Source organism: Eptesicus fuscus, chromosome 18 (assembly GCF_027574615.1).
Source record: "Eptesicus fuscus isolate TK198812 chromosome 18, DD_ASM_mEF_20220401, whole genome shotgun sequence".
Lineage (NCBI taxonomy): Eukaryota > Metazoa > Chordata > Mammalia > Chiroptera > Vespertilionidae > Eptesicus > Eptesicus fuscus.
Window position 1 is genome coordinate 33,911,063 of NC_072490.1, and position 13,506 is coordinate 33,924,568.

At 45.6% G+C, this 13,506-nt stretch overlaps 2 protein-coding genes across 2 annotated transcripts in view; both read left to right on the forward strand.

Annotated features, from left to right (window-relative positions):
- FGD5 (FYVE, RhoGEF and PH domain containing 5) overlaps nt 1–13,506 on the forward strand; it is a 105,341-nt gene that overhangs the window by 8,143 nt on the left and 83,692 nt on the right. The gene's annotated exons all lie outside the window — the stretch shown is intronic.
- On the forward strand, nt 474–897 carry LOC114226936 (ubiquitin-like). Its single transcript, XM_054708170.1, has one exon. The coding sequence runs from the start codon at nt 521–523 to the stop codon at nt 854–856; it is 336 nt and encodes a 111-aa protein (XP_054564145.1). The 5' UTR covers nt 474–520; the 3' UTR covers nt 857–897.

Below are 13,506 nucleotides of genomic sequence, written 5' to 3' on the forward strand. Positions count from 1 at the left end.
AGGAGTGGAGTTCTGTCTCCAGAATGCCCACAGCAACCCAGTTCTCCAGTGTCAACTCCAGGGCTAGCTTATGTCTGCCTTTGCTTTTCTCTTCTCATTTTTTTATTTACCTGTTATAGTCTGTCTGGTCCCAAATAAATAAAAGATTTGAGTTGGTTTTCAATAAGAGACAAAGCAGGAAATAATAAGAATCCAGTCCTGAGCCGAAACCGGTTTGGCTCAGCGGATAGAGCGTCGGCCTACGGACTGAAGGGTCCCAGGTTTGATTCCAGTCAAGGGCATGTACCTTGGTTGTGGGCACATCCCCGGTAGGGAGTGTGCTGGAGGCGGCTGATTGATGTTTCTCTCTCATTGATGTTTCTGACTCTCTCTCCCTCTCTGTAAAAAAATCAATAAAACATATTAAAAAAAAAAAAAATCCAGTCCTGAGAAGCGCCAGGCATTGTAGGGGCTGTGTCGTTGTTGAGGAGACTCGACGGGATTGGACTTGCAGTATTTTCGCAATCGCTAACAGGTCAAAATGCAAATCTTCGTGAAGACCCTGACCGGCAAGACCATCACTCTGGAGGCTGAGCCCAGTGATACCATTGAGAATGTGAAGGCCAAGATCCAAGATAAGGAAGGCATCCCTCCCGACCAGCAGAGGCTCATCTTTGCAGGCAAGCAGCTGGAAGATGGCCGCACTCTTTCTGACTACGACATCCAGAAAGAGTCCACCCTGCACCTGGTCCTCCGTCTGAGGGGTGGCTGTGAATTCTTCAGTTTTGCATTCATAGTGCCCAGTGATGGCACTACTCTGCATTCTAGCCATTTGCCCCAATTTAAGTTTAGAAATGACCAGTTCAGTAATAACTGAATCTGTTCTAAATGTTAATAAAAGTTTTGTTGCATGGTGAAAAAAAATTAATAATAATCCAGTCCTTACAAAAAGAAGTTAAAGGATACAAGCCAAGACATAAAGTTGGGCAAACCAGATCAAGGATGGTGACCACCATTAAAATTCTGAAATCCGTCACAAAATCTAGCAAAGGGTGCTTTCTTCCCTCCTCCCTAGCCCTCAGAATCTTCAGAATACAATAAATATTTTGCGGAAGAGATTTCTTGAGAGAGTGAAACCTGACTTTCATTTTTTACAAAATAAAATTATCTTGTACTGCAGCAACAAATGTTCATATCATTGTAAAACAAAGGTGATTTACAGCCTCCGCACGAAATTCTTTGGGCGGGTCGGGGAGATATGGCAGAGTTGCATCTAAGCCTCCAGCTGACCATTGGTGCGAGAGCTGCGTGGCTAGATTTTCTTCAAATCCCCAACCATAGTTTTCATTGGTATCTTTGTATCTGCCTGTAAACTGGGAGCCTCCCTATGATTACTATGTTTTTGACAAATGAACTCATGCAGAGCTTTCATTAAGTTTCATTGAAAGGACCTGGAAATGCCATAAAAATTATTATAATCTCAAAACCATCACATTCCTAATGCATGCGGCTGGGCTTCTTGTTGAAATTGACTGATGAGAATATTCAGTTTTTAATTTTCTGACTTAAAATAAGACCATCTGCAGCTGTTTCTTTTAGCAATAATTTTTAATTAAATGCAATAAAACTTACAGGGAAGGACCCTAATAAGAAAATCGTGTCAGGAACACACTTGCTGTAGCATTTACTAGAGTGATATTAAGGCCCCCAACTATTTTTTTTCCTTGCAGAGCTATAATATAGACGGAATCCTGATTAAGTGTTAATCACAATATGGTTTTACCTTCATAAAATCATGGTTTCCCCCTGTGGGAGGTGTGGAAATAATTCTCACTAATAGAAGACAGTCTCGTTGCATGAGTTCTTTGGTGAAATGTCAGCAGCAGGTCTCCTGCACCAGCTGAGCCCCAGAGGAGGAGTGAGGTCTTTGTTCCCGCCCAGTTTGGATGGTGCTGGATGTAGTTGGGCCTCCCTATTCCCTGCCTATTGATGGGGGACGAGCAAAATCATGCGCAGGGTGCAGCCAGAGAGAGAAGTTATGTCTGTATGTCATGCATTCCTTCAGTAAATCTATGTCAAGTGCCTACTAGGTGCTAGGCACTGCTCGTGAGCTTTGTAGCAAGCTGACAAAATCCCTGCTCTGGCCCAGCTGATATTCTGGAAAGAGTCAGACAGTACACAAATTTAATAAGTAAATGAGATAATTATAAATAACGAGATCATCCTTTAGAGATGAGATGATTCTTTTATGAAAAAAGGAAAAAAAGCAATGTGGTAGAAAGTGACTGGTAGAAGGGACACTTTAGATGGTGGTGATCAGGGAAGGCTTCTCTGAGGAGATGACATTTGAGTAAAACCTGGGTGATGATCACACATCATCAGGAGGGAGGGCATTCCAGGCGGTGGCAACAGCAGGGACAAAGGCCCTGAGACTGAAGGCCCTTATAGGGTTTGTGAAGAGGCCAGGAGGCCAGTATGAATGAGTACGGAACACAATGGGAGAGTGATGGGGGATGGGGTAGGCAAGGGCCTATGGAAAAGATTTGGATTTTACTTTCATGAGATGCCATTGGAGGGAAGTGTTAGGATCCAAAAATGTTAGAATTATCTGAACCCTTCAGACCATTTCACAGAACTTGTACATTTAGGGCCAGATCAGCAAATAATTTGAAAACGTAGCAAAGAGTATTTACCACTCAAAATGGTTCTTGGAGTGTAAAGAGGTCCCTGCCCTGCCCCTTGGCTATGTGAGTTTTGGGTCTCAGGTCTCTCTTCCACCTGTGACTGCTCTGAACTGCCTTGGAATTGGTGGTTCCGAGTTCCCCATCTGACTGCTGTTTACAGAAGATGGTGGTGTTCCAGGAAACTAGGAGACTAGCCCAGCCACGCCAGAGAAAGGATGGGAGGCGATAAGGTTGGGGAGTTTCTTGAAAAGGAATGTGCTGCATTTGGACTTGTACTGCCCATGGGAACTAATTTGGTCTGTGAGCCATAGGGAGCTATTGAAGGTTTTCGAGCAAGGGAGTGACATAGTCAGCTAGTTCTCTAGCACAGTTATTGTCAGCTGCGTAGGGTGGAACGGAGGAAAAGAAGCTGTCACGGTAAGGTGTCTAAACATTAATGGATGGAGGCATGGTAACAGGATCTAGTTTCTTCAGCCTCTGTAGTGAGATGCCTTCCAGCACGGCTACTGCACAATGCCTGGCTAGTGTGGAACTCCCCAGTGTAGAGTTCTCAGGGTGGCTGATGGCATTTAGGCAGTACAGGTGACAGGACAGAGAGTTAGCATGGCACAGCAGGAAGAGACGATGAACTTGAGTCCAGCTCTGCCCTTATCATCTGATCTGAACTTCAGTTTCCTCACCTGTTCAACTGGTACGGTGGTCCGTTTATCACTGAGCTATCATGAGGAATCAGAGATAGTGCATGAACAAGGGCCTTGTCAGGTATTAAATACCATCAGTCTTTTTTAAAAAATATATTTTTATTGATTTCAGAGAGGAAGTAAGTGGGAAAGAGAGATAGAAACATTAATGATGAGAGAGAATCATTGATCAGCTGCCTCTGCATGCCCCACACTGGGGATCAAGCCCACAACCCAGGCATACTTCCTGACCGGGAATTGAACCATGGTCAGTGCTCAACCATGGTGGCCAGGCATATCATCAGTCTTGATCCTTGCTGCTGGGAGAACACATGCTGCTGTGCATCACAGCACATGAGGCTTTCTTGAGCGTTCACTATATGCCAGGCACTGTCTTAGACCCTGTATATACCCCTGTATATTCATTCAGTTAATCTGAAAAACAACCCTACAACATAGATACTTTTTAAAAAATCTACACTTGGAAGATGAGGAAACTAAGGTACAAAGAAGTTAAGTAAAGGGCCCAAGGTTACACAACTGGTCAGCAGATCCAGAATTTTAACCCAGGCAGCTTTCAGCACCTCTGCTCTCAGCTCTGCTGTCCTCACTTTATGTGCATACCTTCATTTAATTTGCTGAATTTCCCTTTGGAAGTAGCTATTCAGTCTTACTATTTTGATAGAAGAGGAAACTGAGGTTCAGAGTGGTGACATGACTTGTAAGTCAGTAAGTGAGGGAGCTAGGGCCAGAAGAGAAGTATTTCTAGGAATGGATTCTTCCCTCAGTCTGGTTTACCCTTTTTGAGAGCTTCCCACTTGGAATTGACCCTCAGATGTCAAAGGAGAGGACACACAATGGGGTATGAATCTTCAGCACTGAAATTGCCTTATGACAGGCAATCAGAATGAACAGCTTATGACTGCCACTTGCATAGGTCTGCATGGCCAGGGGATGATGTAAAAACTATATATAGAGAGAACAGCAGCAGCAATCAATGGTTTGATATTATACAGAAGGTTAAGGCCTCCTTAGATCGCCTGACTGGGCTCAGGAAGGGACCTTGGGGAATTTATCATCTGTGCTTACGATACTCTAGGTCAACAGGACAAAAAGCTCATAATAATTTCTGAGTGATGATTTAATGTGTTTCATCTGACTCTTTGAGAATGCCCCAAGACTGTTCAGCCTCCAAGAGATGAAAGCAGCCGCTGGGCCATGTGTCAGGGAATTCTGAGCTTGCAGCTGAGAATTGCGGTGGTTCCGTCTTGGAGACACATGTGTCTTGGCTGTTTTCCTGCAAGACGAATGTCTCAGGGTTGAGATTGTTTTTCAGGACGATGTGGCTGGTCTCTATGTAAACAGACCCCTTCTCGACATGCATGGGGTTGGTTTGGAGTCCTGGATAGGGTCCAAGGGAAATTTGTCCAGGTCAAGGCATGACCCCAGAACTTGAAACTGTAGACTTGCTTGCATGATTATAATTAAGAAAACAAGACACAGGGAAAAAAACAACAAAAAAACAATCCTGCCTTACAGAATCTTCTCAGAGACCTTAAGTTCTGCTATATTCTGTTATGATGATACTTTCTTATACCAAGTGATGTCCTGTGCGGTAGTGAGCTCTCCATCACGGTCAGTAGTTAAGAACAGTAATTGAGCTGTCCACCTGGTGAGTGGGAAAGGTACTGGGATCTATCATGAGGTCGCCGTGACTTGCCCAGGCCAGGAAATCTGAGCTCTTGGGGTCCTTTTGGCGGAACATCTAGAGCAGCCCCTGAAATGTATCTGGGCCTCATGGCTGGAGAGACCCCAGAAGACTATAAGAAGACTCAACATCAGCTCTTAGACCAGTTCCAGAAGGTGCCTCCTGTACAGGGAAGATGTTTTTCATGCCTAGTACCCACTCGTAGCCTCGTAGCCGAATCCTCCGCAGTGCCAAAAGGCTCACCTGCTGAAAAGGCAGCACTTGGAGGGGTGGGATAGCTCTGGGCTCTGGGCTGCCTCAGGAGAGGGCAGAGTCCTCCTTCCGGAGTCAGGCCACATAGAATTGATGGGAAGATGGGTTATTTGGTGCTCCTTGGGGGCTCCCTCACGGAGAGTCTCTGTGCTTTTCATACTGTTGCAGCAGGATCCTTTTTCAAATGAAATCTTACTAGGAATCCCAACATAGAAGGCAGGTTATTATAGTTCTCGTTCATAAATTCAGATTTTTAATACTTCAATGGAAGTCAACTAATGAGAGTGCCATGATACATAGAAATCTTGGAAATTGGCAGTTATGGATTATAGTGCTGCTCTTATAGCCTAATGAGGGGAGATGATTGTGCCAAGTGGTATATTATGGGGGTTGAGAGCATATTATGGGGGTTTTCTCGAGCTGAAGGCTGGGTTCAAATCCCAGCTCTGCCCGTTATTAGCTGTTTGTCCTTGGGCAAATTACCTAACGACTCTGTGCTTTAGCTGCCTCAGGTATAAAAACAAGGAAGGTGGCACTACCTACCTCAAGAGGTTGTTGTGAGGTTTGAATGAGTTAGCAGTTGCAAAGGATAGATAGCCAGAGATGCATTGTAAATGCCCAGTGTACTCTAACTGTTCTTGTTAACACTGTAGCAGTGTCTGTATCCATGAAATCCCAAGAAGACACTTGTGAGTCCTCACCCACAGGAGCCCAGAGTTTCTGAGGAATGCAGTTTGAGAACCGCACCTCACCTCAGGTAATCTGGGCATGTTTCTTTTAATAAGTGCTATATGTTGAATATACATATTTATAAGTCTTTTTCACCAATAATGTAATCAGTGGTTTATATCACCCTGTGCCAGACACAGTAGGGGAGGTGGAGAAATGGTAGTTCCTACCCATCTTTCAGAAACAAGCCTTTTGTGCTGTTGAATGGGGAAAGGAAGCAACACTCAGCAGGTTCCACTATCTGCCAATATTTTATATACATGTGTACACGCCACTGCTTTTATGTGTTATTTCTTTGATAATCAGCCCTATTTACAGGTAAGAAAACTGAGGCTCTAGGACATCATGTGGCAGAGAAGGCAAATGGGACCCAGAATGGGCACAAGAAAGCAGGTCCCTACCTCACTGAGCAGTGCATGCTCCTGGCAAGAGTTGCCCCCACCTTAGGAGGCAGTGAGTTACCCTCACGGTGGATATGTGCAAAGGAGCTGGGTGAACCTCTGCCGGAGGCTATCCTGGAGATTCCTTTTGTGGGCCAGAAAACTGGGCTAGAGAACCCAGAGAAACCTTGATGTGGCAGCTACGTACGTGTTCACTGTACTTTGCACTTTATAAAGCTTTCCATGCCTATTAGCTCCAGCAGTCACTATAAGATAGGGATTAAAAGCACAATTTAACCGAAGACCTAAGGGGGTATTGGTGGTAGTCAGGCAGAGTTATTTTCGGGGTGGGGCCTTGGGTAAGCCATTTTTCCTGGAAGGTTTCCCAGACTCTTTGACTGTTAAGTGGGGACATCAATATGACAGGTATCTAATGGTTAAGAGTAACCCATGCCAAGTGCTTGGTGCAGGGCCTGGCATGTAGTAGGTTCTCAGTGAATGTAATTATGATTACTATAATGATTATACCTACTGTGAGGAAAGGATCTGAGGCAATGTAGGCAGAGAAGGTCCCTCAGAAGCCTGAGGGTTTGGGTAACACCAGGATAGGAGTAATGAAGAGCAGAAAAGGAACTGGAGGCTCAAAGAGTATTGTCCAAGATCACATAGCCAGCAAGTGGCAGCGCCGGACTTAAAACGCAGAAGTGTCTGCTGTGAAGCTCCCATGCCGCATGTTCCATGGGAATTGAGGTGAACAAAAATGGGTCCCTGGGACTGACCCAGGACAGGGTGTGGCAGGTCCTGGGCCCCACCTGGAGCTGCTCTGGGTGATAACAGAAGAAAGGAGGGTGATGTCATGCAGCTAGGGATTGTTCTGGGCTCATGCTTCCCTCTTGGGAAGCTCCTTGTAGATGCTACATCTGGTTTCTAGGGAGGTCCCTGGTCCAAACCCAAGTTTCCTTGCTGGCCTGAGGCCAGAGGTCAAGGCTGGGTTCAGAGCTGCAGAGTGAGTCAGTGGCCTAGTGGGGATTAGAGTTTAGGAGGCTGCTCAGGCCCCCAGGTTTCCATCCAAGGCTGGCCAGCAACACTTGTAGTGAAGAGACTTCTGCTTCAACTTTGGTCTTTCTTTGACCCTCTCTTATACCCCAGGGTTGGGGAGGGTGGTTCAAGATACCACCGAGCCTGTCTGAACTCCTTCATTTTACAGGAGAGAAAACAGGCACAGAGAGGGGCTTTAGTTCCTCAGTTCCTCCTTCTACTAGATAAGCTGCCTCCCTCTTAAATGCATGAGGTAATGCTGGAGAGGACAGTGAGGACAAAGGAAGGACATGGCATTCCGATGGGGGAATTTCAGACACTGTATGAAATGCTTAGAAAAGTATTTTGGAACAGAAAGCTCTCTTTGTGTTCCTCAATCCGCAGCAGATGATGCCATGCTTGCTGACCTCCCCTACCTCGGATGGATCACTTTCTCCTTTGCACTTCTGTGTAGAATCTGTCTGCTGTGTTGTTTATATAATATTCTCTCTCCCTTACTGCACTGTGTGCCCCTCCAGGGCATCGCCACCTACAACTGATATCTGTGTTCCCAGAACTTGGCATACAGCTTGGTACCCAGATGGTGCTCAATAAAAGTTAGTTAAGTAAATGGATGTATTCTGGGGGTAACTGTGTTATCTCAGAGGGGCACATCCCACCAGGCTAGGATTTTCCATAGATTCTTCCCAAACTCTAGTGTTACCCTGGGTATTGGGACAAGAGAAACAAGGCAGGTTGACAGTCGGCCTGAGGAGACGGACACAAAATGCCTGATTGCACAATTAATTATTTAAATTCAACTGTGCAGAGTGCTCCAAAGAAGTGCAGGCTATTCTAAGAGCTTCTGCTAGGTGCCTTGACCTATTTGTGGCTGGAGAAGACCTCTGAGAAAATGAGACTTGGGCCTGAAATAAGATGAGGAATTAACTCGATAGAGGGGGAGGTTCAGGAGCAACATTCCAGGCTCAAGGAACAAAGTGTGCACAAAGATCCTGTGAGAAAGGTAGTTATTGTTCCCATGAGGAAACTGAGGCTCAGAGCAGAGACATGACTTAACCTAAGGTCACATAGGTAACATGAGAAGATGCTATGGTTTGCATGCAGATCTATCTGACTCCAGAATCCAGGCACTTTCTTCTGCCGGCTATGCCCTGGACAGGCGGTAAGCCCGAGCCAGCCTATGTGACATAGTGTGCCGGGCCAAAGCCCTCCCTTCCCACTGGAAAGGTGGACTCCACACACCCACAGCTCCACTCCCTCTCCACACTCAGGGCTCATCCACACCCAAATCCTTCCTCTTCTCATTTGCTGTGCATTTCATTTATCTTAGTCTCACCTACCTGTGTGACTCTGTTTCCTCAGCCGTACTATGGGGGATCATGCAACAGGCTTTCTCAAGCTCCTGACGGTTTGGGATTTTTACCACATATAAGTCTGACCTTGGAAAACTTCTGTGAGCCTCAAGCCTAGAAAGAAATAATCAAACCACTTTAGAGCAATTCACTAGGCATCTACTATGTGCCAGCCCCTGCAGGATTGGGAGCTGGGGCTCACAGATGAGGCTCGGACTTAAGGTTTGTGGGGGAGGCAGATCCATAAACAGCTGACTGAATGCTGTTAAAAGTCTGATAGGATAATGAACAGCATTCTGGCAGCACAGAAGAAGCAGCCAAGTGCAGTGAAGAAAAGGCTTTCCTGAAGAGTTTACAAGGTTCAAATTGGACATTTGAACTGGACTCGAAGGACAAGTAAGAGTTTGCATGGTGAAGAAGTGTGGGGAGGGCATTGCAAAAGGAAGGAACAGCATGTGCAAAGACACACAGTCACAAAAGTCCTGAGTGTACAAAGACTGAGGACAAGTGCACAGTGGCCAGACTTGAATGTGGTAGGGAGTGACCAAAGGTGAGAGTTTAAAGCCACTGGCTTCAGGTTCTAACGTGCAGAGGGTAGACTCAGAGGCTGAGAGTGCCGATCAGCAGAGGGGCCCTGAGATTCCTAGTGGGGGTGTGTGTGATTTCCTGCCCTTGAAGCCTTCAAAAGACAGTCCCCTGCCCTTTTCAGCCTCCACTGAAATGATCTGGGATTGTGCAAGACTTCCCTCCCCCACAGTTGGAGAAGGGGAAGGTGAGGACATAACAATGTCTTCTGAGGCTGGAGTCCGGTCTACCTCCCAATTATCCCAGGGGCGGTGACTACTCAACTCACAGGGCTTCATTCTCAAGTTGCTGCTAATCAAGGATGCCTTGGTGACAGGCATAAATTAGTTTCCTTTGAATAGGCCAATTAGAGCTAATAACTGGGGGAAATGCGCGTAGGTGGCTTTGGTCCAAGGGCCTTCTCTAGATTGTGGCTTTTCAGAGTCCTGAGTTGGCATCTGCCCTGTTGCACCCCCATCTCCCTGGTCTGAAAAGCAGCTAGGTTTCGTGTTTTGTATAAAAGATGTCCAGCCCTGCATGGACTCTCCTCCTTCCACAGACTGGGCACTATGGGACTCACCGTATTTAAAGTGATTATTATCATTCATAAAGGTGTTCATGGTGCCTCACAGTTCGGTTTTGGACTGGCTTAGTCTCCCTCTGAGAGCAAGAACTGGTCCAGAATATCTGGGCTCTTTGTCGCTCTGCCTCTTGCCGTAAACCGTTTTGCCTTTTTTGCCGTATTCTGCTTTCTGGGCCTCATTTTTTCCCATTTGCAAAACAAAGGGTTAAGGGAAGTAATTTGTATGGGCTGACATACTTTTCAATATGACATACTAGTTTTCTGTTGTGCCATAGCACGTGACCACACATGTATCGGCTTCGTGTGGGTCTCACAAGGCCAAAACGAAGGTGTCAGCTGGCCTGGGCTTTTATCTGAAGGCCGCTGGGGAGAATCCACTTCCAAGTGCATTCTGGTTGTTGGCCGACTTCAGTTCCATATAGGAATTAGGTCCTTGTTTTTTTGCTGGCTTTTGGACAGGGACTGGGTTTTGCTCCTAGCGGCTGCCTGCATTCTTTCTCGTCCTGTCCATGTGGCCTTCTTCTGCAACAGTGGTTGAGTCTTTCTCACAGTTTGAATCTCTGACTCTAGTCAGAGACAGTTTTGTTTCAAGGACCTGTGTGACTAGATTGGCCCAGCCAGATAATCCAGGATAATCTCCCTATTATAAAGTTCGTAGCCATGTAATACAAAATAGCCATAGGTCCCAGGATTAGGATGTGGACATTTTGAGGTCCTTGATTCTGCCTATGACAGTCTGCCCTCTGACCATCAAAGATTCACATCCATCCCAAACGTCAAATTCAATTCATCCCAAGGTCCCCAAAGATCTTATCCCATGAAGGCATCAACTCAGCAAATCTCATCTGACTGTCATTAGCTCAGAAGTCCCATATCTCTTCATCTAACTTGTCTAATAGTGTAGGATGTGGGTAAGGCTCTGGGTATCATCCATCCTGGGCATAATTCCTCTTCATCTGTGAACCTGGGGAACCAAAGAAGTAAGTTACCTGTTCCCAAAATACAAGATGAGACCAGTTATAGACATTCCAGTTCTAACAGGGAGAAATGGAAAACAGAGTCAGGTGACATTCCATAGGTCCTCACACCCCTCTCCCAAAACAATGGGGGGAAATACATAGAATTAGCCCCTCAGCTCCCTCCTCACTTCTGCATACAGTAGCTATCTTGTCTCTAGCATACGTTTGCACATCCTTGTGTCAGTTGATTAGAAGCAGTAGGGAATGCATTTGAAATGTAGCAAAGAGGATTTAGGTGGGACTTAAGAGCGAATTGGATATGAAACGGATTTGCTAGCTCCAGGAAAGGAAAAGCATGTGCTTCGGCACCTATCCTGTCCTTTCCTCAAGACTAGAAAGTGGGAAATGCACAGATTTTCACATTAGATTTGCCACTTTCCAGCTGTGTGTAATTAGGGGAAGTCATTTCACCCCATTGAGCCTTAGTCTCCCGTGCTGTAAAATGGGGCTGTTACTGTATACGTCATAGACTTGTTGGGAAGATCCAGTGGGAATAGTATGTGAAAAGTACTTTGTAGACCCGGAACTTGTTGCCAATGGTAGCTGTTTGTGGTCTGAGCCCTGCTGTGTCCACCCCAGGGTGGGCGTGGAGGGTCCTAGGAAGCTTGGCTGTCATGGCATCTCCTCTTCCTTCTTTGGAAAGACCGCCACCCCCAAGCTAATCTGACAAGAGGTGCAGGGTCCTGTCTTGTGTGGCATTAGCACAGAATTCTGGCCACAGAGGAGAAAGTCATGCTGTTGAGATAGTCCAGTGGGAGAGAAATATGGCCAGTCCATTTTGGTTCAGAAACTCTTTTTAAAACGTTTTCATAAAAGGCAACATGCACTCCAAAAATTCAGATCTGCAGGGGAAACTCAAATCCTGCACCGCTGAGTTCCTGTCCTCCAGCTCCCTCCCAGATATTTTATGTGAGTGCAAATATGCACGGATTCTTACGTATACATAGCTCTCCCCGGCTCTTTACTTTTTCTGAACATCGGTAGAAATCTATTAAATTCATTTTCCCAGACCTTGCTTTTGTCATTTCAGACATTGTTCCCTATCACAGTATATAGATCTGCCTCCATTCTTTTTAATGACTGCAACGAATTCCAATACCTAGTCACCTATTGATAGACATCTAGGTTGTTTCCAGTCTTATGTTTCTCCGAAAAATGTCACCATTGGTAATTTTATAAACATATTTGAACACATTTCAGAATATATCTGAAGGTTTTTTTTTTTTTTTTTTTTGAAGGTTTTTTTAAAAAGACAATCCTACCCTGCTAACATAATCACTGTTAGAATTGGGGTGTGTTTTGTTCTTGTCTGGTGTGAATGTATCTAGGGGCTGTTTAATGTGGATGTAGACATGTTACGCATAAGACCTTCTGTCTTGCTTATTTTATTTTATTGCATATTATAGTTGCCTATACAATATTATTAAATAACATACTAAATTAATAAAAATGACTGTGAGACAGTACCAAATGACTGCACACATACTCCATTGGAGAGGTTGTGCCCCAAATGAATGTACTCATTCCCTTTCACTGTAAATTCAGTGTCTGTAATATCCTGGTACATTGTAAAGAAACGCTTAGGTGAACATATTTATAATTAAAGCTTTTTCCGTGTTTGGGTGTGTTTCTGTAGAAGAGATTTCAAGGGGAATGGGGGTTCCCTGCTGCCAAGTGCTCTGCACTAACCCCCTGGGCCTTAGTCCCATCTAAGACGGGAGCGGTGGCACCATCAAGGGGCAGTGAGGAATGATTGTGAAGACTGTTCATAAAAGTGGAGGCAGTGGGGGTTATAATGGTAAAGTGCAGGATGAATGGTTGCCTCCACGTGGGGGCGAGGCCGGCGTGCATGCATTTGCAGAACGCTGCTGCCGGGGCCCGCTGGGTTAAATGCGGCTCTGCAACTGGTCGGTATCAAATTATGGAGGGCTGACGAGCAGATATGAGTCCGTGTGAATAATTCAAGATTCTGAGACACAAAAAGGATTAGTGGAGGGAGGAAGAAGATGAATAGGCTTAGTTAAGGAGAAGACAGATTTTGTAGGATAAGATTTTAGGAAAGATATAGGAAAAGTCAGACACCAAAGGGCATGGGTATAACTGACAATTGTCCTTTCTCGCTTATCTAGAAAGGACACAGGCAGGGAGTGATCAGTCTCCCATTGATCAGTGCCGTCACCAGGCACCAGGCGGGGCTGACCTTACCGGTATGCTTGAGGGGACCAGCCCTCTCCCACCTGCTTCCTGCAGTGTCCAGGGTCTCAGACCCTGGCTTCCTGCCGTCCTTTTCCCCCAAAGAAGACTCAGGCAGTTGCTAAAACCAGGGTGTTTGGCTTCATTTCTGCTTAGTGCAGCCCTTGGCCTGACAGTTAAGTCAGTGTTGTTTTTGTTCTTGAAAAGGCATTACATCTTGGGTCACTGCAGTTTTCTGGAACCCAGGAAAATATAACTGCGCATTCCCCTGAAGAAACGCCAAGTTGTCCTCAAATCAGGTCCCTCCACCTTTTCCCCACAAAATGCAGGGGTGGGGGGCTTCTC